At 39.4% G+C, this 27,655-nt stretch overlaps 1 protein-coding gene across 8 annotated transcripts in view; it reads left to right on the top strand.

The window, feature by feature from the left end:
* Positions 1-27,655, top strand: part of myo6a (myosin VIa) — a 152,474-nt gene that overhangs the window by 78,135 nt on the left and 46,684 nt on the right. For all 8 annotated transcript variants that reach the window (XM_030404716.1, XM_030404715.1, XM_030404712.1 and 5 more), the window contains exons 13-20: positions 2,598-2,755; positions 3,682-3,773; positions 5,115-5,187; positions 10,076-10,203; positions 11,271-11,366; positions 11,835-12,005; positions 20,111-20,149; positions 20,413-20,506. In XM_030404716.1, coding sequence (XP_030260576.1) covers positions 2,598-2,755; positions 3,682-3,773; positions 5,115-5,187; positions 10,076-10,203; positions 11,271-11,366; positions 11,835-12,005; positions 20,111-20,149; positions 20,413-20,506 — 851 coding nt within the window. The remainder of the gene's footprint in view (positions 1-2,597; positions 2,756-3,681; positions 3,774-5,114; positions 5,188-10,075; positions 10,204-11,270; positions 11,367-11,834; positions 12,006-20,110; positions 20,150-20,412; positions 20,507-27,655) is intronic.

The following is a 27,655-nucleotide window of genomic DNA, read 5'->3' as shown; positions in this document are numbered from 1 at the left end:
AAAAAACAGAAGTCTCATTTTAAACCAGATTGGCCAACAGGATTTGTACTAAGATAATCTTGTCTCTTGCCTACAGATTCTGCAACCATGTGTAGATACTGTATTCAGCTAGTAAATTCTGATGTGAAGTTGGTAGAAGAGTGAAGATTGAGACATACATTGCAGATTGCAGCTTCAGGAGGTCTGCCCTCCCTCCTGCAGCATGTTGTCCTATCAAAGCATAATGTGAAGATTCCCACCGAGGCTCCCCGTGTTCTCTGCGATGTTGCATGTGGCTAAAAGAGGAGTGTACAGAGGAGATAATTTGTGGACCAGAGAGAGAGGGAGGTGGGTTTTGGAAGTCGTTATTGGGAGCTTTGGGAGCCTCTGAGGGCCCCTCGTGTGGAGTTATTTCCTGATGTGTCCTTAAGTGCACTGCAGTCGTGCTAAAGTAAAGTCCAGAGGTGAAGCGTGTGCAGAAAGTACAGCCATGCAGCAGATTAATGCGGTACATTTTTATCTGGCCCCTGCGATCGGGTCACTCCTTTTGTCTGCCGCTATTGAACCGTACACTCACACACGGTCTGAAGCAATTTCGATACCTCCACAGAGCTCGCTGCCGGTTATGGTTTCTGTCACCTTTTTACGGCCGCTACCCACCGCACCCCATCTCTCTCTGTAACTGTCAATAAGACAATTATCTGCTTGGAAAGTCAGGCTGTTTGTTTAAACCGAATGTTAGTCTGCAGGTAGACTCACTCGGAGACAGATTTATGTTTACTGTCCTTATTCTTAGGCAATTAGCCCAATGTGTTTGGACATAAATCCTTAAGTTTCCAACATCTAGCAAAAAAACAATTTGAGGGAGGGCTGAGGGCAGCGGTGTGTTACTTGTACAGGGTTAACGGGGCGAGGCGTTGACAATCTAAATTGTTTCTATAATTACTTGCGTTTTTTTTATGTCATTTCCTTAGAGAACAAATATATGCATTTAAATTACTTATTGTGTTGAAGTGTCCCAAACTGAAAGACACTCAGTTTGCAGGGAAGATCAAACCGAGATAAGCAGCAAATCATCATATTTTAAACACTAGTACCAGTGAGTTTGGGGCATTTTCACTAGGGATCGATGAAGTGCTTCTTCGAGGGCTGACACCGTTATTGGTAATGAAGGAGGCTGATGACTATAGTTGCCCTCAGAGTGAGGGCAAGTGAGAAAAGGAAAAAATGTGATGATCCATTTTCTAGTCTGATTGAAATTGTTTATGAACTCAGAAGAGGTGAAAAAAGTTTTTTTCAAGCTCTTTTTTTTTCTGTGAAACACGGGACGTTTTGCCAAGTTTTTTTTTTTTTTTTTCATTTCTGAAAACAGGTAGTAAAAAAGTTTTTGCTGTAAGTGAGCAAAACCTTTTTTCTCCTGTTTTCACAGATAAAATTAAAATATCATCCCTAGAGAAGTTACTCTTGGCCACCCCGGTAGCTCAGTGCATGAACAGAGGCTGTGTCCTCGGCGCAGCTGCTCAGGGTTTGAATCCGGCCTGTGGCCCTTTGCTTCATGTTTCCCCCTCCCTCCTCCCTCTTTCCTGTCTACTCTACAACCTGTTCTGTCAAAATAAAGGCCCTAATAACCCAGAAATGTGTTATTAAAAAAAAGAAAACAATTATCCTGGCAAAATTTATCACAGAAAAATACAAATGAGGGAACTTTGAAAGATGATCTTTAAATTCCTCAAGATGATTCTTATGTCATGAACCAAGAGAGAAAGCTGTTTAGATCAACCTAGAAAATGGATCTCCAGAATTTTTCTTCTCACTAATCCATGCTTCCGTAGATAACCAACATTTTGAACCAATACAGTTTTATGTGTTTAGTGTTATAGAATGTAACCAAGGTTGGTAAAGTATACATAAATTGAGTACTTTCATTTTCTGCTACTCGATGCTTCCACTGCATCACAGTTTGGAGACTGCAGACAAAGAGGGGGCTACATCGAAAAACAACACAGAACACAGTTTCTGAAAATCTGAAAAATGCTGAATATAAGATCCCACTATCAGTCCGTCTGATATATAGTCCGGTTTGCTAACATTTCCAACTTTTGTGCATGAAAACACATTATTCTTTTATTCCTCTCCTATAAAAATGGAGTCTAAGATCAATGGTCCACTTGCAAGCTTTTTGTAGCTTTCAGCTGTTACTCCCATCAGCGTCTGTTGCAGCTGAAAACTCCTCAAAGGTGGTAACGTGACCTTTTTGTTGACATTTTCATTTGCCTATACTTCAGCTGACACTTCTCTGCCTTTTAAGAGACGCTTCAACTCCTACAAGTGATTTAACTTTAATCGACCCTTCAACTCTGTCAAGTGGTTCAGCTTAAACTGAGAAGTTTTCTCGTAGTAAATCAAACTTTCTCTCTCACCAACGAACCGTGTGAGGTGTGATCGCAGTTTAATAAAAGATGAACAATTTAAGGGATAACAGACAATAGCTTCTGTTCTTTAAAATATTCACAAAATGGACACACATAGAAGATGCCTTTCATGCTCCAAAACCCAGCAGAAACTCTCATTATATGTTACTTTAACGCTTTATTTTTATCTGTGTATGTCTTTTTCAGAGTGCCGCTCAAAGTGGAGCAGGCTAACAACGCTCGGGACGCCCTGGCGAAGGCTGTGTACAGCCGCCTGTTCGACCACGTGGTGACCAGGGTCAACCAGTGCTTCCCCTTCGACTCCTCCGCCAACTTCATTGGTGTCCTGGACATCGCTGGCTTTGGTTAGTATCCCTCAAAAACTCTGATAACTTAAGCAACATTTAAAAATCAAAAGTTGGAGATACTTTAAGATGATCCGATTTAAAGGCTAGAATGAAGGAGATCAAAATCTGGGCCTTTCTTTACTGAACTTTACAGTCGCAATTCACTGCATCCAAAAGTGAAAATTAGAATATGTAGATGTGAGTTATTATAAGGTTGCTCCTTTTATTTTTTCACAGCTGCTACAAAACATCTTCAGCTGCAACCTTTTTTCACCGCTCCAGAAAGTCTCACAGCTGTTGATCAAATGTTTGTTCACAATAAAAGAAAAAGTTTTCTCTCCCAAAGGATCTTTAAACAGGAACTTTGAGGCCCCACTTTCGCTCCGAATTAGTTTATGTAGTTGTTGCAGTTTTTCTACCTTTTTATGAGCAAAAGTAAATACCACAGTCCTTTTTCTCTGAGTTCTCTGGTCATGTAGCACCAATTCAAATATATTTGTGTTTCTCTGCTGCATAGGCTGCCTGGTTTTATGCAAGGGCCATCTTTCCAGCAGTGAAATATCTCTTCATGATGATCAAAAAATGTCTTGTCCTGTGTTTTCATAAAACTGTCACATGTTTATGTTTTCTACAGTTGCATTTGTCGATTTTTTTTTTTTCAATTGAAAGGTGTTTTGGCAGAAAATACACCGCAAATATAACATGACTCTTTTAAGAAAAAAAGCATTTTAAGTTCAAATGAGATGTTGCCTGGATTGGCATTGCTTCAACTAGTAATACAGATGTTTGGGAGTTTGTCTCAGAGCCTTGCAGGTTTTAAAGTTTTACTCATTTCTCGACATCTCAACATTATCGTTATCTCGACATCAAGAGAGCGTAACTTGTCAGATTCTCTTTGATTGTGACGGAGCACCCTTAACTGTTTTCTTGTTTATGTTCTGCAGAGTATTTTGAACACAACAGCTTCGAGCAGTTCTGTATCAACTACTGTAACGAGAAGCTGCAGCAGTTCTTCAATGAGCGCATCCTGAAGGAGGTGAGAGTCGTTTCATTCTAAAAAAAATCGAAGCTCTGTTACCATTTGGGTTGGGGGGCGGAGGGGGGATCTAAGTCAACAACCTCAGTTCCATTAGGCAGCACTTAAACACCTGCAAGTCAAAGCCGACATCTTGGAACGACTCTGGACTTTGATTTACACTGAGAGTGCTTTTCACATTATGAACACTTATATTCTAAGAGCAAGTGTCATATTTTCAAATTGTGGGTGTCTCGTTTTAAAGTTCAAGTGTGGATTTTTGAAAGCCCAGACACATCAAAACATAAAATCTAAACATTTAATCATAAACATGATTTATCATTTTTGAAATATGCTTTGCGATGATTACTGTTTATGTCCAATAAGAATTTAAATAAAAACATCAAAACACCTGGGTGATTATGACCTGTGAAAGTGTTTCTATAAAAACACCTTTTCAATAAGAAGCAGCTGCACAAACATGATGTAGAAAGTTTTCTGTTGCCTTCAGTAAACTTTGCAACACCAGCATAGACATCTTCAGCACCCAAACAACCATTAGTGACAGTTGAGATGAAAACTAATGCTGTCCAAGTCTGCAATGTTCCAAAGCACCACATTTCTGTTTGGATAAAATAATGATGCTGCTCGATATATAATTTTTCGTAAGTCGGGGTCTTCACATAATGAACTCGAGAGCACTTGAGTGCTTAATCCTCCGCCGACGCTCAACAGTCTGCGATCTTGTCGAGCTGCAGCCTCCATAATGGTTTATTGTTGTATGGAGTTCTTTTGACAAAATAAATTGTGAAAGAATTGCTGTGCAGCTGGTGACCTTTAGGTCTGCAATGTCACTGTTGTATAATTGTGTGATTGCTCTTCAGCAGCTTGAACAAAGGTTTTGGATCAATAAAATTATATAATCAGACAATCTGTCCGCAGAATTAGAGCCAAATCTGTTTGAACTTTGTTGAAAGACTTCTCAGAGCAAAAGCATTGTTAAACTCCCTTAGAAAAGGGCATCTTAAAGGATATTTTGGACCTTGTTAGACTACCATTTTGTAAGACATGGTGTTCCAAATGTTAGATGTCTCATTTGACCTTAAAACTCCTCATTTACAGATGAGGTGATAGCACCCAAACATCTGTTAGCAACATCCAGCATGAGAGCCTTAACCTTAAGATACTCGTTTTGCATGAAAGTGTAATAGCAGAAAGCCAGGTCTAAGTGCCATTTGCGAGAGAGCTAGAATGCCCTCCAGGCTGAACCACAGCGCTGTCCCTGTCCTCATTAGATGAGTGCCATACATGCTGCGAATATCGTTATGGTTTCTCATTAGAAATATCTCGTTTGCATTCCAGGAGCAAGAGCTGTACCAGAAGGAGGGGCTGGGAGTCAACGAGGTTCACTATGTCGACAATCAGGACTGCATAGGTATGAAGAAGCCACTCATCACTCTGCACTCGTGATGGTGCATTCAGAGCAGCTCCTCTTGGGCGTCTTCTATATTTGTTATATTGAGTTTAGCGTGTTCCTCTGCAAAAGTGTTTGTTAGTTTTTTTATTGATATTTTTAACCCATGTGGAGAGCATTATACCACTTATAGGAAACACACATAAAGCTGGGTGTACTCATCCCTGACTTAACAGATTCACGTGCAAATGATGAATTCAGATATTTTTGGTAAAACTTGTGGTGTCAGTATTTAAAATTCCATCTAAAATATCCAGATGGTGCTTGAATGTTTAGAAGCATTCAACATATATCAGAATATTGAATTCATCATCCCAAGTTGATGGAAATACACCTGCTCTAAACTAACTGGTTAGTCATTGCATTTATACAGTTGATAAGGGATATTTTTCTTGGCTACCTGCAATGCCAGACATGATGCATAATGAAACCAATCTACCTGTAGCTATCAGAATGTGTGGAGACAGGTTCTGAATGAAAAGGAGAAATCTAAGTCCTTCAAGATGGTGCTGTGCAAATACAAGAATTGTCAGAGTAATGAATTACCTGATTTTTGATACAAAATGGAAGATCTTGCATTTTTGGAGGGAAGAAGACCCCATTTATAGGGGTAGTATTTCATTGACTGTCAGCATTGACAGTAAAGTGTAAAGGCATCCAAGAATCATTGAAGACATATTTAAATCCTTTTGCTCAAGCCAATCCTGGGGGTGTCCTGACTAAATTATGAATTGCTTACTGATATCAACATTTCAGAGTGAATGACGGTTTTTTCCTAGAAAGGACTTCTCCGTCTTGTCATTGGACCTGATGTGTGTCTGTCTATCCTTTCTAGATGTGACTTTCTAGTTTTGTTAGACTTTTGGTTCTAGCTTGGGTCCTGAGTCGGACTTTTCTGTCACAACGTAGGTTTGGGTCTTGATGTTGCAGTTGACTTGAGACTTTCCTGTCTGCTGTTGAAGATCTTAATGTAGAACTTGACTTTTGACTTTCTCCTCTTGACTTCATACATGACTGAGGGTTTGATGTTGGACTTTAAAGTCTTACCTTGGAACTTTCCTACCATCTGTTCTGTCTTAACTTGGGAACTATCTTTGGGCTGTTCTTTCTTGATGTGGTACTTTTAGATCCTATCTTCTGATGCAACTCATGATTTCCCTGTGTTGACATCATGGTTTAGACTTGGGACCTGAGATGGGTTTAGTAGGTCTGTACTCTGAACTTGACTTGAGTATGACTTATCTTACAACTTTATTGTCATGACTTTGGACTATTAACTTTTCATGTTTTCTTGTTATGGGTCTTGTAGTTCTTAACTTGGGATTTGGCTTTTGACTTTAATGTCTTTAATTTGGACTTGTTGGTCTTGACTTGAGACTTGACTTGTTACTTCCCAGTGTTTACTTTAGGCTTACACATTTTGACTTTCAACTGTTCTAGCCTTGACTTTGGACTTGTGGGGCCTAACGTCAAATGTAGACAACTTTGCTGTATGGTCTTTTCGACTTGAGCCTTGTGAGTGACTTGATCTGGGATTTGTAGATCTTGACTTTGACTTCACTTGGAACCTCTCTGTCTTGTTTTTGGCCTTTCCTCTTAGTTCTTAACCTGGGACACGATTTGAGACTTTCCTTTCTTTAATTAGGACTTGTTGGTCTTGACTTGCAAATTTCCTGTCTTGTTGTGGGACTTAAAGGTCCCATATTATGAAAAACATGTTTTCTCTCTCTCTACATATATAAGCTGGTCCTCCCTGAGCCTACCAACTCCCAGAATGAGGAAAGCAAACGAGTCCTGCATGGTCTCTGCAGCCCACCCACTGGTAAAACAGCGCTCCTACAGGCTGTTCAGATTCTGCTCCTGTCATTGCATATTTACAGTTGCCTACGAGTACGGTGAAGTCAGCTTGAAATTGGCTAACTAGTTAGCTCCGCTACGGTCTGCTATGCAATGGCGTGTGAAGCGAGTTTAATGTTAATAATATTACGAGGGCGATTGGTTGTCACAGTAAAAAGTCTGGAAACATGTGCAGACTGGAGACAGAGACGATACGAACAGTGTCCAAAAGTTTGGAGACTGTGTTGGAGACAAACACAGCTTTCGCTATCTGTTAGCCATTAGCTACATGGTAGTAAGTGTTACCACACATACGAACAAACTAAGTAGCATATTCAGACACACTAACCATTCTGAAACGTTCTGCTGCAGCCGCAGAGTCTGTACTTTTTTAGGAGCCTCTCCGATTCTGGGTCAGACTGGTTCGATTGAATGACAGCATCTTGGCGAGCATAAGCGATCCACCCACCGTAAACATTAGCGCATTCTACGGCTAGCGTAAACGGCATCGTGTCCCTGAGAGGGGCGTGTAGCAGGCAAGGCTCTCCAAGTAGGCTTTGACAGATGGGGCTCATTAGTATTTAAAGGTGCAGGCACAGAAACAGCCTGCTCTCAGTAGAGCTCAGTAGAGCTCACTTGCGTGACTGAAATTCAGGACCACGGATGAGTTTGGGCAATACATTTCAAATACAGTGTTGTTGGACCTCTGACAGCTGTGTGAAATTGATGAAAAACAGGATAATATGGGACCTTTAAAGTTCCGAACTTGGCATCGTCCTGCCTTGACTTGAGATTCGACTTGTGACTGCACTATCTTGACTTTGCACTTGAAGGCGTTACCTTGGAAATTGATCATCAATTTTTCAGTCTTAACTTGAGACTTGATCTGGGGAAATATTGAAATATGGATCTGTTAAATATGTGTGTGTGTATCAGCTTTAATACTCTTTCACATGAGTGACTCCTAAATCTCTGCCTGTGGTTTTACACAGCTGCTGCTGCTGCTGGTTGTGCTTTGTAGAATTCATATTTGCAATTTTCAGGGGTCCTTCTTGAGCTACACGAGAAAGCGGTTGAGTTCATGATGAGCCATGAATGGCAGCATGCACCTCATTATTGGCCTTAATGTGCTGCTGGCTCCGTGCCCTCAGTTCTGCGAGAGCTGCCTCTCCACAGTTTGACCCCGGAGCCTCTGCGCTGTTTCATGGACAGAAAAAGTAAAGTGTAAAGTGATGAAGCCCCAGAGAATGTGAATACATTCCATGCTAAAATGTGTCTTCATTACTCCATAAACATGGAGGTAGACGGATGTGAGGGTGACTGGAGGTGAGGGAGGTTAATTATGCTTTTTGATGATGTCCAGCTCTGTGAAATAGCATCAGTATTAGATGCTTAACTCAGCTGGAGCGAGGCAGCAGTCGGGCCAACATGGGCTGTTTACAATGAGCTCTGGTCTTTGGCTTGAAACTGTAGATTACTAAAACGTATCTGTTTGGGTTTCTGTTGTGTGTGGTGAAAGCACCAGCTACTCTGTCCACACGCACAAAAAAGAGAATATTAAGATCGCACTTGATGTAGCAGAAAATTAGATTTGTACAGAGCGTAGAGACATGACTGCATGCAAGACAAAGTTCAAATTAAAACAAATTAGGAAGGCAATGGAAAATTCAACAAATTCAAGTCCAAGAAGGCAATTTGAATTGTCAACATTCATTCATTCATTCATTCATTCAGTCATTCATTCATCATTCATATGTTTTGTTCCCCAAACATAGTTCAAGTATAATAGGGTGACTTATAGTGATAGAATATTGTTCATCAAACATGTATTCATTCATTCATTCATTCATTCATTCATTCATTCGTCCATCCTTTCTTTTAATTTCAGTCAGTGTGTAGGGTGTTTTAATGAAAGTTAATGTGATTAAATTTGATTGATTGATTCAGTCAGTCAGTCATTTTACAGCTTAAAGAACATATAGGTTTTAATTAATTCATACACTCATTGTCCTGACACCTCAGCTTATTATATATTAATTAATTGTTTCATTCACCATCCACTTTTCTCTGAGCTAATAGAGCCTGGGTCATAGAAATAGATCACTGTTGAATGTCTGTCTGTTGAATCAGTTTTGTTCCTGTCTGTGTACACGTTGTTTTCTGTGACTGAGAGCTAGTGGAGGGGGTAGATGGAGGAGATGGAGGGATGAAGGAATCGATGAAGGGATGAAAGGATGTTTCCGGTGGTTTTTCAGTTGCTAATGTGGCTGCTGGTCAGAGCTGAATCCATTGTGCTCAGGGCTCCTCTGGCCTTGATAGTGGGAGTTTGTGAGTGGGAGTCAAACAGCCTCTCTAAACTCTTCATGTCAGGAAATATTACTCAGAGAGACTGGAGTGAATCATCTTCTTCCTGTCGGGGCTGCTCTTTTATAGTAATTCTCAGACACCGTATCTAGCAGGTTTCTCACTGCCGTCTTATCAGGTCACTGTGGCACTGACCTTTTTTACTACTTACTGTTGCTTGTAATGCTTCAGCCAATGTATATGGAAGTATATTTCAAGCAGTTTGTATGGTAAATGAAAAGATAACTCCTAAAGTGAAATCCAATGACAAAGGCAACACATAGTAATTCCTCGGCTATGATAGCTGTAAACTGCTTTTTTCTGCTCAGAATAAGCTTTTATAGACAATCATATTTTCATTTTTCTTGATCAAGTTCCGTAAAAGATTTCAACACCACAGATGCTGGACTTTGAAATGACTTTTTCTCGACATCACAAGAAAAAAAGTAATCACAATATCCCCGCTCTTCCATCACCTGCAGAATCAGATCAGATGAATGAGAAATCTTCCTGACCTTCACGCCTTTCCCCCTCCGATTGAACTTTAATGTAGCTTTGCAATCATCTCCATCACCCCTACTTGATTTAATTGGTCTCGCTTGCTCAGTGGCCTCAGGTAATCCAAGGCAGTTTCATTAAAGGTGCAGCTTTTGTCATACTTTCCTTGCAGACCTGGTGGAGGCGAAGCTGGTCGGCATCCTGGACATCCTGGACGAAGAGAACCGACTACCTCAACCCAGCGACCAGCACTTTGCCGACACTGTTCACAACAAACACAAGAACCACTTCCGCCTCACTGTGAGTGACGCTGAGACATGAGAAGAATGTTGTTCCTGTAAAGTTCACAAGAGGAAATAAAAATCATTTGAAAATACATGGGCTCAAAAATAAGATTCAGGACAACCTGAACAAATGTACCCACTAAAATTTTCTTTAACCGGCACCTCCCACTGTTTGGCCACAGAAATCCAGATGAAAGAATCGAGGAGCTGATAAAAATGTTAATAGGTTGATAATAATCATTCCATCAGTTCAAAAGTAAAACTTTTCCTTTTTCTGGATGTTTGTCAGTGTGAAAAAAATGTTAATTAATTACCATTGATAAACTTCTAGAAAGATGAGGAAATGAAGGACAACTCTCTTTGTTATTTTTTGATAAAAGGTGGGTATTCAACACTTAGGTCTGTATTAAATGTCCAGTAAAATAAAATGGCATCAAGCTTATTGTGATGAGAAGACTGGGCAACAAGAACAGGTGGGAAAAATATGTTCGCCTTTAATTCTAATTAAAGGGCCAGCTGTCTATAGTTTGTCACATTTACTTGTGTATAACTCTGAAAAAGGAAATTGTTTATTTTCATTCATTTTAATGTCATTAATTACAACTTTTACTATCACTAAATGTTGCAATAATGCAAAAGTAACAGCTACACTACTTGTTAACTACAGTATTTCTGTCCCTGATTTTTTCAGTATTTATAATCCATCAACAAATAGGCAAAAGGTTTTTCAGTCTTATAATCAGGGTTGTCTCATATTCAGGCCAATACAATAAGTTTCAGTGAAGAATAACATTGAGCCTCAGAGTGGTGTGGTGTAGCTGACAGTTAAATTACTGAACTACTCTTAATCTTCATTTCCAGCCCGTAGTGATTGACAAGACCGGGAATTAGCATGTCATTTTAAATGGAAAATGTTCAGGAACTCTGCTGAGTCTAAGTGTTTTATTGTGTGTGTGGCCACATGTGGTTCACTGTGTGTGTGTGTGTGTGTGTGTGTGTGTGTGTGTGTGTGTGTGCGTGTGCCTGTGTGCCTGTGTGCCTGTGTGTGTGTGTGTGTTGTGTGTGTGTGTGTGTGTCCCTCAGGTACCCAGGAAGTCTAAGCTGGCCGTCCACAGGAACGTCAGGGACGATGAAGGATTTATTATCAGACACTTTGCAGGAGCCGTGTGCTACGAGACGGTGTGTCTTCTCTCTACTTTCCTGGAGCCATCTTTTAAATAATGTTACATTAAATTATTTATTTCTTTGTCTTTGATCACTGGACTGAAGACACGCTATGAGCTAGAGCTTTCCAACATGAAAGAAAGTGACCGTTCAAATGTGATTGTATTCAGATAAATACACCCACGATAGCTCAGCGAAAATTTAAAATTTCAATCTGTTTCTGCATGTTTTATAGATCTTATTTTTTCTGGTATTCGTTGTCTTGTTTATTATTCTTCACCTGTGCAGTCTGCAGGTAACAGGGGATGAATGAGTCAGGAAGGCCAGCCTACAAAAAAAAAGAAAATTTTAAACAAGAATAGGATTTTTAAAGTTGAAATTGTGTGGTAAGATGGCCTTCAGGGTTAGCAAGCAAGCACTGCAGCATACCCGTTGAGACTGAAATCGTGTTTCTGATTCCGTTTGAAAATGTCCCTCTCTCAGACCAAGTTTGTGGAGAAGAACAACGACGCCCTGCACATGTCTCTGGAGTGTCTGGTCAGTGAGTCCAAGGACCGCTTTGTCCGCGAGCTCTTCGAGAACTCCAACAACAGTAAAGACGTCAAACAAAAGGCTGGAAAACTCAGCTTCATCAGTGTCGGCAACAAGTTTAAGGTGAGAAAAATTCGAACCATCAGGTGAGTTTCAGGTAGAATAAATAAAGTGTGTCCACCTGAAACTCTGGGCACCATGCCAGGCATGTGTCGAATTGCAGGAAATGCATTTCGACACATTTTTCAGTCGCTTTCAGATGATTTTATGGGTACAGCTTTTAAGTATAAATCAGTAGTTATTGCCATGTTATGGATCTTTTTCAGAAAGTGTTGCCCGGTACTTCTGTAGAACATCACAGCAGATTCTGACACTTTTGTCATGCCTCTTTTGCTTCCAGATTGCTTGCATGCTTTCCAAAATCACACACTGTGGCAACATTTGAATCTGAAAGCACCATTACGTTATTACAAGTTGTTTGTTTATTTATTGAAACCTGAAGTCTTGAAAAAAAAAAACCCATAAATGGTTGTTGAGAGAGAGGTTGAGAGTTTTGCAGATATAGCTGACATCAGCAATACTCTCTTGAACTTAGATAAACCTTCAATTAGATATCCGTGCCAAACAGTCCTCTTCACTTCAGACCTGCTCCCATTATCCTCTCTGTTCTGGCAGCACTTTGAGCCTCAAGTTCACTGACAAAATGTACAATTGCAAACTAATTTATAATGCTGTGATGACAAATCAAGAGGACCAACCAGCTACAAGGACCCTTTTTTTGTTTGTTCTGTGAAAAATACAAATTTGGTACACAACTGTAGCTCTGTATTTCTATTTTAAACAGAACACAAGGGACCAAAAATACACTGCAGGACACAAACTCTGCATTCTGCAAAGTCATACCAGATCTGCTTTAACTACTCTCGCCAAAAACTGTACTGATGACACCACCATGTCAAGGTATCACAGGTAATGTGACAATCATTTACGGAGGCTTAGAAACGCAGCACGCAGCATTGTTAATAAGCACGTCTGCTATTGGCCAACAAAGAATCTGACAGACTTTGGTCCGAATTAAGATATCGGCGCTCAGTTTCACCTTGTGTACTGTGCATCTGCAGAAAAAGCGGTCGAGAAATGTAACCACATCCAAGGCATTCTTTTGAAATGTCGGTTTCTGTGAAAAAATCCACAACGTTAAACTCTTGAATATTGGCATAGGTTTAGGACTCAAAAATCCAGCACTCAGTTGGCTGAAATTTCATCTCATGGGAATGCAAAGATTTGTATAAAGAATAGAAAAAGCACTTTTCTGTAAAATCTCACAAGTACATTTGGAGAACAGAGAGATCAGCTTCTTTGTTGTCAGTGAGGGATTTTTACTCTCCTCCACTGTGACTCATCTGGCTCAGCATCTCACCTTGATATGTGTCACCTAACCAAAGGCAAGGTGAGCCAAATACCAGAGCGCTCGGCTCCACTCTGTCAAAAAAGCACATAACCCCGAGGGAGTGAAGGTGTACTGTACAACTGAGGCAAGTATTTCATCGAATTCACAGAAACGCTGGTGTATTTGATGTCCAAACATTTGATCCTTTCCTGCGTACAGAGACGCGGTTTATATGCACCTGATACATCGCAGATCCTCGCTGAGAGTGTACGAATACTGTCGATCACTGAAGTGTTAGATCACACCTGCAGAAGTTCATCCATTCGTGAAAACACTGCATTGTGTCTTTCATTGTCCAAGGATAATTGTCTTTTAAGGGTTGTTGTTCGGGGGGGCCTTAATTTGTACTTTTATTTAACTGGATGTCAGAGGGACACACAGGAAACATGTGGAGAAAGAAAAATAGTGTAGAGGGTCATTGCTGTTACATGCCATGCATTATAAGTGCAGCACACAGGGACAGCTACAGTTTTCTGCATGAGTGATGTCTTGTTGCTTAGAAAAAATGGGTAATGCTTATGTGTTGTTCGAAGTGTACTCTAGTCAAAATAAAGAATATAATTTAAAGACAGAGACAGCTGGCAGAGGTCAAATAATAGTTATTTTTTAACAATGTTTAGTCATTTATGAACTGCTAATCCTATCCATATGCTTTAAAATGCTGGAGTAGGGTTTCTTAGCTTTCAGTTATATCCCACAAGTCTTGTTTTGGCATTTAGGGGCTCCATGGTGAACGTGATGGCGTAATCTCATTGATTCGTCGACCAAACCCACATAGTTTCCTCCTCTGGCCCAAGAGGTACTGTTGTAGCCGACCTGCTATTGTTGTTCATGTTCAGTGGATCATATATGTGTCTGAAAAAAGTCACTTTCTGTTCTGATTCATTAACCCTGGTCGGTAAATGATTTATAGGATAACGCCTGTTTTTCACTGAAAAACACTGAGGATAATATCATAGTAAATGGCTGGAATTTGCTTAGGAAAGGTCAGATGTAGACGAAAAGAGTTTGCATTCAAAGAACGTACCATTTTGACTGCCGTTTTTCAAAAATTCGGGTAAATTCAATCAGAAAGAGAATGTAAAAGACTTCAAATCAGCCAGACTGAAAGTTCAGCTCTCCTGAATTGGATGATGTGTGACACTTGATGCTGACTGCTAGAATAATGGAGCGGATAAATAAACACTGGAGAGTCATTTGTCCCAAATATTGTTCTCGGTCCTTGAGGCTTAAACCACCTGATGTCTGCTATTCTGTTGGCAGTATAAACACAAAGATCACCAAACTTCTTCAAAAGCTCTTGAAGTTTTGTCCTAGAAACATAAAAACAACATTCTCTAAAACCTTCAACCGTCGACTTTAAAATGTATACAGATAGAAATGTTTTTTTTGTAGATCTATGTGAGGGGAATAAAAACAGCAACGTGCACATTTCAGTCCATGTGTCAGGAAGCAGCTGTCAACCATATGCAAGGTCTTCCCATGATAACAGTTATTCAGCAGTCGTTATTGGGTCATTACAAGGCAAGACAACAAGTGAAAACAGCCAATTTGGCTCCTGCAATCAAGGGCACAGAGGGAAAGGGCACTATTATCAATGGCCCCGCTGACGCCTACTTCATCAGTATTTGTTGTGCAGGTGACTGGATTTGAGAAAGATAGTTCAAGTTCTGATGCCTTTGGTGTCAAATTAATGTGAAATTTCTGTAAAATGAAGGTTCCCCCGGAAATGGACTTCATATAAATTCAGAAGATGTAACACAACATGTGACTGTGACAGTTTTTTTAAACAACGAAACAAAGTTCTCATATATTTGATCATAACAACTCCAAGAGTTAATTAAACAATCAGAATGAAACAAAACCAAACAACAGCTTACTTATCAAACACAAATCGGTTAAACATATTATCTGTCATGAAACCGGAAAACATTCAGCAGTTATGTGAGAGGATTTTGAAGCACAGAGTTTGTCTCGGGGTGGATTTGGACACAGAAGGAGTTCTTATTACCTGTGAGCTCTGTTACCTGTCGTGTCTGCCGAAAGCCTCTCCATCCTGCGGGTTCTCTGCCTCCTTTGCCCTGGGTCTCCTATCTCTCTATACGAGCTGTGGTTAAAGTTCGAAAGGTGTTGAGGAGGATCCAAATAGGCAGACGAGAACAGAGCTTGGGGCGTGGAGGAGAGGGGGACGGTGAAATTGAGCGGCGATAAATCTGAGTCAGTCGAGGTGATGGGCGACGCTGCCTTTTGGCTGTACTGACGGAGGGGAATCGCGAGCCGTGGAAGGGTTTTCATCTGAACCAGACGGCGTAACTTTGTCCCAGTCCAGGGAGCAAATGCATCATAACAGGGCTGTCGTATTACAGAATCCATCCAGACACGGCTGATAAGTCAACGCTCTTTAGTCTTAAAGTGAAAGACAAAACCAGTGTGTCCTATACAGCTGAACAACTTAAGATTTGCTGCATCATGTTGGATCATCAGATAAAAGTTTACAATCAAGATAATCAGAGAATTGAACAGAATTGCGTAATATTGAAGTCTTCATTTATATTTACAAAATGCAGCTGCACACAAGAGTTCTTTACAGACATTTAAACTTTAAAAAAGAGATTGTAAGTCAGCCATTAAAGATATAATATGTTACATCTACTTTAGAATATTTATGACTAGACCTTTGTTACACATTTCGTTGAGTTGGTATTTATATCATCCCAAATGGTTCCAACAACATTGAAACCAAAAGAAATCCACAGCTTTACTCAAGGTAACACTGCGTTTAATCTGGTCGCCTCTGTAACTTGTGGTAGAGTCGGAGAACCTGAATAAAATTTTCAAACATTTCCCTATCTGTGAACAAGCAAAGCACATTTGACTGCAGGAAAGTTGGTGTGCATTCGCCCCAAACAGCCACATGACTTTACAGTACATTAGCCAAACGCTAGCAAGCAACGACATACAGCAAGACTGTGTGTGTTTGACTTCAGGTCAACCTCTAACTACACTCAGCACTCAGCAGAGACCTTGGTTCTCTTTTCTTTACCCCCACAACGTTCATGAAGTAAAGTACATTCCAGCTCCAACATTAGAGAACATTTATTTTTTATTATACTTTATTAATCCCCGGGGGGAAATTATTGTATCAGATATATATTACATGCTACATGCAAACACACCTGAAATTCTCTGCATTTGACCCATCACTAGCTGCAAATACACACACACACCCTGCAAGCTAGGAGCAGTGGGCTGCTGTGACAGCGCCCGGGGAGCATATGGGGGTTTGGTGCCTTGCTCAAGGGCACCTCGGCAGTAGTCAAGGAAGTGAACTGGCACCTCTTCAGCTGCCAGTCCACTTCCATATTGTGGTCGGTAGCTGGACTTGAACCGGCCACCCTCCGGTCCCCAAGCCAAGTCTCTACCGACTGAGCTACTGCCGCCCATAAACACCCAACAATGGAGGTCACCTCTGCTGATCACTGCTGCAGTCAGGTTGATAAACAGGAGTGAAGATAGATTTCCTTTCCTCCAGAACTACCTGGCTCTGAGCAGCTGAGCAGCAGCTCTGTCCCCTGCCTGTCTGTTGTGGTATTTTAATAAAGAGACCTTAGCAAACAGCTGTTAATAAATCAACATATTTATCATTAATATCATGGCTCCATGTGCTGTCAGTTATACAACATCGTTAGTCTTGCCAGATTTGACGACCGCTGTTGGTAATTCCTTCAGCAGATTGAGGTAAACCTCCTGATGGAAATCATGGCATTTTTGGGACTTTATGAGTAGACAAAGAGCAGTAATGGAATGTAACTAAGTGCAATTGTGAGGTTCTTATACTGTACTTGAGAATCTCCATTTTCTGCTACAATTCATTTTGGAGGCAAATAGTGTACTTTTTACTCCACTGCATTTATTTGATAACTAGTTGGAAGATTACGTACTGCTTAAGAGCCAAAGATAAAAATGCTGAATATGCAATCCAGTTATCAGACAGGCAGATTGTAGCTTTTGCACCTTTAGTCTTATCCCTACAATTAGAGTGGAAGGTTTGGTCAACTGGCCAACTGCATACTACGTCTAAAGATGGCGTCTCATCTATTATCATTAAACTTGCTCACCGGACGCATCAGTGGCAAAAAAAATCTCTTCAGGCTTCCGTGTTTTTAGGCCCATTGATCATTCCAGAAGACCTCCTGTTGGCACATGAATGGGCTGAAATGATAAAATGATGCCGCTTTTTAGCCTTGAATCAAATTCGGATGAAGGAACAAGACATTTCTGGGCGTTCTTTGATGCTCAGAAAGAAGTACATATATTTACATTTACATAACACAGATGCTCCTCAGGTCCACATTCGCTTGAACTGATTTACAACAAGGAGCGTAAATAATGCATCACAACACCATAAGTAACCGATAATGAGAGGAAGTTGTGGGTTGCAGGATGATGAGTCGTCCACTTCTGTTGGAATATTGATGATTCATCGGTCATACGCAAGTTTGATGAAGGAAGCAAGTTTCCCTTTAGTTTGTGAATCAGCCTCTACTTTGAAATAATGTGCTATGTGAAAAGAAATTGGAGGTGAAATTAAAATGCATATTCTGGAAAATGTACAAAGACAGAAACTTATCAGGCTGAGCCTCTGAGCTAGGAAAAAACAAGCGCTTTAAATGAAACTCTTTGGCAGTTCAGCCATTGAGCAAAGATGTTGATGGTGCAAATTTATGAAAGTTTGCTTATCAGACACTCTGCCCTGCTGCTATTCCAAGTGAGTCCCATCAAATGTGAAGAATTAATCCGTCTTGACCTGCGACAGCCTGCCGAGGAGGAGGATTCCTTCTAATGCATACCAAACTGAAAGGCTCATCTTTACAAAAGCTTATCAGGGACAAACTCTTTTCTCCCTCTCATCCTTCATTTGTCCACCTCAGCAACATCTTCAGCCACTGTGAAGCTCAACAGTCTCAGATTAATTGTTGCCTGTTGTTCCAGACAGTAATACAATAACACATTTAAAGTCTGGCATTGCCGCTGCAGAAGGACTGTTGGCCGGAGTGTGCTCGGCTTTTTTCATCCAGAGAAGTTATACATCATTACAGATCAGGAGATTTAGACTTTGACTCTTAGTCATGCACATCTTTGACTTTACGTCTGGAATATATCTGAGAGAAATTAGATCATATGTAGCTGATATTTTTACCTGTTGTGTTCTCAACAAGGTAAGTTTAGAGTCCCTTTAAAATAGAAACAACACCATCAATGCTAAAAATACTTTTGGTATTTATATTACACAACAATTTTATTCTGAATTCCCACATAACAAATACTCAAATAAAGCTTTATTTCCATATCATTATCTCTTTTAGATCTTTTGCTGTGAAAATGTTTTAATTTCTTGGTTAAAGTGTGACTATTTCTTACCTTAAACTGACTACAACTTTTCCTCTATATGATCTACATAAGTGAAGAAGACCATCAGTTTTTTCTATATGGTAGATTATATAACATTTTTATATAATCTAACCCAGTGTCTCACTGGGTTAGATTCCCTGCATATTATAACATTACATTAGAATCTCAATAACTTTAGTTTCCACAACAAATTTGCAATTACTAAACAACCGAATCTGTTAACTATATGCTACATTTAGGCTAACCTAGATGTAGTCATATTATAGTTATCAATCTTACATGGCACAAATAGGTACATTATTTTACAGCCATGTGCCCTCAGCAGTGTTGAAAAATAAAAAATGGTATTGAAAATAAATACCTGTCTTTCACATGCAACAAATGTTTGAGCTGGCAGATCAGGATGGATCTATGACAGGAGCCAGTGGTGCTCTTATGCTGCCAAAATCAACCAAAAGAAAGTTCCTTGAAGCGTCTTTAAACAGCTGTTCTGAGACTGTGTCCGTCTAACGTTAGCTTCTGGTGGCAAAGAGAGAGCAAGTGAGACAGCGGTTGGATGTTACAATGTAGTGTTGCACTTATTAGATAATAAGAGCTGAGTAACTGAAGATTTAGATCAGCCATTGTGACATGTATCTATCAATGGGAAATGGCTAGTTAGTCTGATGGCGTCCAGACTCAGAGCCATGATCAAGTACGTTATTTTTAACTAAAAAGAAACAAAAGATATAAAAGAAACAAAAGAAAAAAGAAAGGGATCGCCATTTTTCAAGTTTCATTGTAGATTGTTTTCGGTGTTCCCAAACTTTTCACCACTATATACCAAACCAAATTCTCCTACTGCAAATCTACTGCACACACCAACAAAAAAGCTTGAGAAGGTTAACAGCAGCTGGTTTACATCTATGCTTACTTGTTAAAAGTCGTCTTCGTGTATTACCTCCACCTGTTGATTAAAGGAATAGTGTGAAATGATTGGTGTCACCTGTGCAAGCGCTAGCAAATGTCAGAACTCCTCAGAATACCTTTATGTTAGCCAAGCACATCAGGAAAGCTTGTGGAATGAGGAAAAAATCCCTTAAGCAGAATACATTTCAGAGGTGTTAAATTAATTTTTTGGTACACAATTTATTTGCAGTTTTCCTAATTGTTAGTGGAAAAATGCACATTTTGTTTATTCTATATGTTTGGTGAACAGCTGAGTCGTGTAGTCCTGTGGAGGATGTTTGACATGACTAAATAAAATCAACAACCTAGATGAACCAGATTTCGGTTTGTGCACCAGCTCAGCACTTTGAGGTTTACAGAAGCTTAAAGTCTGATCTACATTCTTTTGATCACACTCTGTCTCTCTTTATTTCTTTAGATGCAGCTGAATATTCTTCTGGACAAGCTCCGCAGCACGGTCAGTGTTTCTTCGTCATCTCTCTTTACAATGTGCTGATTTCAGTACAGCTACAGTACTGATACAGCTCCTTACATCTCATAAGAGACACTTACAGTTTTTGTTATCCCTGAGAGGAACAGAACATCATGTCTTGACTCATGAATGTGATGGATTTGTGACTGGGTCCATGTTTCCTGCTGTTATTATAATGATTTGTCTGTTTCTTTCTCTTTGTTTCTGTCTGTTTTCTGTCTCCATGTATCCCTCCTTCTCTCCTGCAGGGCTCCAGCTTCATCCGCTGCATTAAGCCAAACCTGAAGATGGTCAGCCGCCAGTTTGAAGGAGCTCAGATTCTTTCTCAGCTGCAGTGCTCAGGTCAGTGGCACTTTTAGATGAGACTTTACGTTTTACCTGAATCAGGGATGTTTATCTTTCCTGCAGTTTCAGGCTTTTCTCAAAGAACTTATATTTATATTTGTGGAATGTAACTAGTAAGTACATTTACTCAAGTACTGTAAACAGTTACAATTTTGAGATACTTAAAATGTATTTGAGAATTTTCTGCTCAGGCAGATATTGTAATTTTACCCTACTACATCAATTTAATAACTTTAGTTACAAGTTACTTTTCAGATTACATGCTGCGCCAAATGAGTGCATGTTTAACTGAATTTATTTATTCAACAATCAGATAATAAAAATACAAAAATGAATATAGAATCGAATAATTTTCCAGGCCAATTAGTCAGTCACACATAGTATACAGTTTATGCATACTTGTAAATGTAACTATAGTTTACTTTATATGTGCTTTTGATACTTCCTAGAAAATTACTTTTGATCAGGGCTGTCACCATGTGACCTGTTTTCAGTTTATCTTGTCTTGAGTATATACAGTAACAAAACACCATCACCTTGTCAAAGATGGGGACAGGGCACTGAAGACAGACAGCCAGGCAGGCAGGATGGCCTCAATGTTCAGTTCAACAGTTCTGATAAAGTTGATACGTAAGATTGTTCAATTTTGACCTTTTTACATTGAAAATATGAATATGGATGACTGTTGTACCTGTTGAGCTTTCAACAACCAAACAGAATCGCCCATTTTCATTATGTATCCATCTATATCTATTTCTATTTCTATATCTATATCTATTGAATCAAATACACACACACACACACACACACACACACACACACACACACACACACACACACACACACACATATCTATTTGATAACGGCCGAATAATCGTCTATCAGCTTTTTTTTCCACTTTTCCTCATTATATTAGCTTTTAAAAATCCACCATCAGCCAACCTTTTTAAATTTCACTTTAATCAGAATACTGAATACTGTATTTTCACGATCTGTGATTTCCATCTATATTACTCTAAAATAAATACATTGACTGCAGTAATTAGCCTGTAATTTACTGTAAAATTACAGTAATAGTATTTATAATAAAGTCATCACTGAGTCATGTTGGCAGTGGCTGTGATGTCATCGCAAGATGGTCCCTGATTCATAATCTTTCAGTTCAGCTTGTTTAACAGATCTTCCATCAGTACATCCTGTTTTTCTATGTCTCTTCCAATTTAATGAGCTGTTATTTAGTACAATCCAAGTTTTGTTTGCAGTGTCTTCACTGGTGAATATAAGTAACTGTGAATGAATAGAACATGGCAAAAAAAGAAACAAAGATAGAGAAACCAAGGACAAACACAGGGATAGAGCAAAAACGAACAAAGGTTTCTTGTTTGTGAAACATACCTCAGGAAAAATAGAAACAAAGTTCATCACAGTGATTCAAGAAAAAAAATGTCTCAAATTTAAACAGAAAAGTATCCAAAGTTTAGATCTGTTGACTTCACACTCTCACATGAAGGTCATCTCACCTGACCTGGAGCTCTCTTCTGTATCTCAGTCGTCATCAGAGGATTGAAGGACAGAGATGATGCAGCAGATTTTAAAGCAGAACTGCCTTTTTAATCATTTTGAATATATTGACAGTTCACAGTTTAAAGAACAAATCAATAAAACAAAAAGTCCTGAAGAAAATGCATTTTGTAGAAAAACAAACTCGATCCATAAAACATTGTTAAAGCCACAATCGTTGTGTGTACTCAAAGTTGAGCTGCAGTTTCTTTGATATCTAATAAGAAAAGTAGAGATTCCGTAGTGTTCCGAAATGTAGAGAACACTTTACGTGTCCATCTAATAAAAATTATTATCTTGCTTAATGGATTTTATTGAATAAAAAAGTGCTCATACTTTTTCATATTTTGAATTAAATCTAGAGTTAAAACGCCCACTGCTGGACCTGCTCACGCCATAAATATGAAGAATCACTCAACAAGTCCAACCAGGGTTTTTGCAGCTCCTAAAAATGTTTGAATCCTGTTCCTTTAACAAAAAAGTGTTTCTTCTGTTGGAAGACATCACACACCTGCAGCAACATAAAAGCAGGATTGTTTTGACAGTAGAGTGTGCTGCAGGAGGCTCTGTGGAGTTTCAGTGAGATCCATCAGACCTGCAGCCACAGCAGCTAAGAAGCTCATTATCTCAGAACGGACAGGTGACACTTTTGGAAAAAAGTACAGCCTGCACATTCAAGCGCGTTAAACACTCAGTGCTGAATAGAAGAATATGTGAAAAATACAAAAATAGGTCTGCACACTAGAGAACACTCCCAGGAACATTTAATACCTCCATGTGTGAGAGTTCATGCTCAGACCAGAGACCACCAACAACCTAATCCACCTTAAATTTAATTAACTAGCTAATCCTTCCGTTTTCTGACGAGTATCCCGGTCCAGACCATTTTGATTAAATTAAACCTTTGAATTGTCCGCCAGTGCCTAAATTGTTTTTCCTTAGTTTAAAAAAATAAATAAATAAATTATGTCAGTTCTTGGAGTATCTTCAAATGCTTCATTTCCCTTTAATCTCTAAAACCTAAGCTTAATTAATTTATCATATTTATTTGATACTAGTATTAGGTATTTAAATGTTGTCATAAATTTGAAAAACAGACCATGAAATTTGACTAATAAACACAAACATATGTATTGGATACTGATCCAAAACAATTCTGACTGTAGAAACATGAACAAAATAAATAAGAACTAAACTATGAAGGACTAAAAGTCCATGATACCTTCATACTTTGGATTTGATCATGAAAAGGTTATTAAAACACATCCTATGAGGTATTAAAGGAACAGTTCACCCAGATGTGAAAATTCATTTATTATCCCTTCCCCCCCATGCTGACAGAAAGTCAGGGGAAGTTTTGTAGTCCACAAAACATTTTTAGACCTCCACAGCAAAACAGTGTTGCACTATTCTCCTAAACAACTAAAGGAACTGGGGACTTATTTTAGACTGGAAAAGAGAACCACAAACATCAAATGGCTCCATACAGGCTCGTCCGCTATAATCCAAGTCAAATTAATTCAAAAATATGTTTTTTTACACCCTCCACATGGGTTTGAGCTCGCTTTTGAAATACCGCAGTTAAGATTTCAGCTTAAAAAAGGGTGTAAATAACGTCTTTTCAAATCAGTTTGGGATCTCTGGGCTTGTGGAGGGTTGGATTTACAGCAGACGAGCTGAATGGAGCCATTTAATGTTATTTGGTTCTTTTTTACATTTTAAAACAAGTAATGAAATTTGACTTGGTAAATTCCCTGTAGAAACCTGCAGATAACATGTTTGTTCTCCTCTAAGTTATTTGGCTGCCTTTATTTCCTGTGTCCTGTCTTGTAATTTTACTTTTTGACTTGAGAACCGTTCTCTTAAACTTTTCTCTATTCCCCAAACCCAAAAAGGCCAGCGACACTCCGCTCCCTCTCCTCAGGTCTGGAAGAAAAGAAATTATGAGCTTGGCTTTAATATCCTCAGAGAGTCTGATTCTTGCTTTCATCGGCACAAACTCGACGATGGCCTGTTCTGATACAGCAGCACAGCAAGCGCTTTATCAGTTTTATTGGACTGGGAATCGAAGCGTTGATAGTTTGGATTAGACTGGGGAGGCCTCTGTGTACCAATATGACACGGTTAGCTCCAAATAGATGTTCAGCAGCCGAACAGGCCACAACTTACTATATGAAAACCAATTATGGTAGAGGGGTAGTAGTAAGTAGTCTCAGGTGTTTGTTGACCTAACAAAAACATGTTGATGTTAGCTTTTGTTCAATATATTGAGGGATAAACTGAAAAAAAGTAGAAAAAGGTTCTTTCTCCATATGAAGAGGCCATTTTCAGATTCGAGAGAAAGCCTCAGAGCTGTGAGGTTGGAATAACTTTAATTCACTTCTGAAAAAGGCTTTGAACTGTGCACCTCCTGTCTGATTGATGATTAGTGGCTCGAGTGAGCATTTAATAGGAAATCACTGTAAAAGAGGTTCTGTAGCTTAGGTGGACTGGAAATGTACCAAGAAGATATCAGCAGAATACTGACTGGAGTTTGAAATCTTAAATAGTCAAAGCCCAAACATTCTGTGATTCCAGCTTCTCAAAAGTGACTCTTGACTACTTTTATCAGTTTTGTATAGGGATGCAACAATTATAGATTAAATTGGTACAATTTTAGGTTGAGGAAATATGCGACATACATTCTCTCATAAGTCAGATTTTATGAGGGGCTGATAAAAAACAAAATACAAATATGATCAGTGCCAGTTGCTTCAGTATTGTCTTCGGATATGCCTTCACATCTAAAGGCTGCTTACAAACAGAGAAGAGAAGTTGTTGGAGCTATTTTTACTTTTGCCTCGTTCTGGTGATTCTCACATCTGCGTGACGCCATCTAAGATGTGTTGGCGTGTTTAAGGTGTTTCTGCTCACATACAACTGTGAAAACCCCAACTAGGGTTGCCAGATATATACGATAATGATCGCAATTGTACAGTACTTTTGCCCTCTGTACTAGAATCATTAATGCCAACATTTCCTAAGTGTACGATAATTTGGTCATTTTGAGATGCTTGCATTAGTAGCTGGTGTTAGTCTACACTGTCTCATTTTAATCCACCTCTGGACATGATCGGGATAGTTAAATTTGGATCGTAGCAACTTGGAGGTGGAGCTTGAACTTTCTTACAAAGGATGTCGTGTTCTATGCAAGTATTTGTTTTTAAGCACCGTTAGTCTCCATAAAATATGATCATTTTAAGCCTCTGGTACGATTGTTCACCATTTCCTACCGGGCAATGCCGACGCCGACACACTGTCCTTTTCCAGCACAGCTAATTTAAAAGGAGGTGAGCAGTTCCTCTAGCCTCCAGTGTCTCATTTGAACTCAGTATAGTCCACATCAGTGTCATCTTCTTTGGCTTTTTTAATTATGTCTACAAATTCTTCTACTTTTGTTTTTTAATGGTGGTTGAAAAACAGCATTACGTCCACTTACTGGATTGGATTATGGGTCAGAATGGTTAGTCGTTGTCCATCAACAGATACAAGTTCATGTAACATCACACCCCTCCTTCTTAATATCAACATATTAGTCACTATTTGGATGTTTGCATGCTTTAATTTTTCAAAGTATTTCGTGTTATTAAGTACATCAACAACATCCAGTCATACTGCACCAAACTCAGGTCACCTCTGCACCAAAATCAAACAGTTCCCAGTCCTAGTCTCTATATCTCAGCATCAACATTAGTTGAAGGCCCAAAGAATTATAACAAAATCCAGGATTCTGCAATATATCCATTTCAGATAAAGTTTTAACACTTATGCTGAGATGTTCAGGAAACCTTAACAAACCGAGTATAAGAAAAAGCACACAAAAAGAAGTGTGGACCTTGACAATGAGATGTAGATTTAATCGTGAGTCAGACCAGACTGGATTCTCTGACCAGAGCTGCATTGAGCTTGTTCTTTTGAGCAGAAAGCACAGACAGGCTTAGAGGGCTTACGTAAATCAGTGGCATATTGAGGCTGTGTAATACCTTGTAAGTTAAAAGTAGGACTTAATAACCGGTGAGTGATTTCACAGGGAACCAGTGGAAGGAGACTAACACGGGAGGGATAAAACGTTCAGGAACTCTGATTCACATGACACACTTGGCTTGAAGAAGTTGAATATTTCTTGCAGTGGAGGTTTTATGGATCTGGTTTGAGTGTCTGCTCCCGAAAAGGGCTCCAAGGTGAACACGCAAACTTTGGAAAATTGCTTTGGTGTAATTGTATCTGTTGAGGAAGATATCACGAGTACGGATGACATGAAGCTATTTTTTTACGGTGTCCTTTGGGAAACTGTGAAGCAATTACAATTGGGGGTCTGATCTGAGTCATGTGCAGCTTCGGGGCTACAAACAGGATTTCAATTTGATCTGTATTCGCAATAGGAAAGTTATATTACAAGAGAAAGTTGTAATGTTCGGTGGAATGAAATGGTTTCCACTTTTCTCTCCACAGAATTGAAATCACATGTTTTTTTTTAGCCTGGTGACCAAAGTGGATGTGTGAATGTTGGGCTGTAAGTTTGTGTTGACGGAAAACATCCTATTTCTGAATTTCTGGAACGATGAACATGAAGTTTTGTTACAAGTTCGTTATGCTGCAAGTTTGTTTAGTTGGAATTTTCTGTCTCTCTTGTCACGCCGATATGCTTATGCTCTGGTTAGGTTAAGGCACAAAAAACACTATGTCAGGGTTAGGAAAACATCACAGTTTGTTTAAAATATCTGTTTTGGTCGCACACAATCACGACTGGAAATTTCCCGAGGTCTCCTTCAAAACACAAGCTTCTGTCGCAACCAACACAACCGGAGATGGCCCGACTTCCTGTGAAAAACATCTGGTTTTGTTGACCATAAACATGACTAAAACTGTCCCCAGCGCTCCTTAAAAATACCGCAACGCAGACTTAAAATGCATCCACGAGTTTGGCAGCCTTGTAGTTTGTAATTCTGTCACTTCCCAGTGTGAAAGTAAGATCATTCAGGATACTGCAGCTGCATTTAGGACTATGTCCTGTACCTCATCTCTACACTCTGACACATCTCTGACTTTAATGGTTATATAATTCTACGAAACTGCACTCAGTGGTGTGCAGGGGAGTGACAACATGACATAAAAAACACCCCATATTAAACGACTTCTGTTGTAACTTAATGACAGTTATAAACTCTGCTGCATGTATGGTTCATTTACACCGAATGGCAATTGGTAACATCTGTCTGCTATGAAAGAGCTCTGAAAATGAGTCCTTTGATACACAGGCTTTTAAAGTCGAATGAGATGAGAGATGATGTTTCAAAGAGGCCAACTCGTCTGTGTTTACAGCAGGTCTGTATCAGCAAAAATAGTCTGATAGGTCAAGGAGAGCAGCCTGGGAAGTTGTGACAACATAAACACCGACAGAAAGGGAAAGTGACAATGCTGAATGTACATTAAAAGTAGGCTTGCAGATGATGCTGCGATAATGTGATAATGTGAAGGCCAATAACAGTCTGACAACTGACTGAACTTCCTGTCCAATAAACTGGTCTGTGTTCCTTCCTGCCTCTG

The sequence above is a fragment of the Sparus aurata genome, chromosome 22 (genome assembly GCF_900880675.1).
Source record: "Sparus aurata chromosome 22, fSpaAur1.1, whole genome shotgun sequence".
NCBI lineage: Eukaryota > Metazoa > Chordata > Actinopteri > Spariformes > Sparidae > Sparus > Sparus aurata.
Note: the sequence above shows the minus strand (reverse complement) of the source record. Positions and strands in the feature narration are given on the sequence as shown.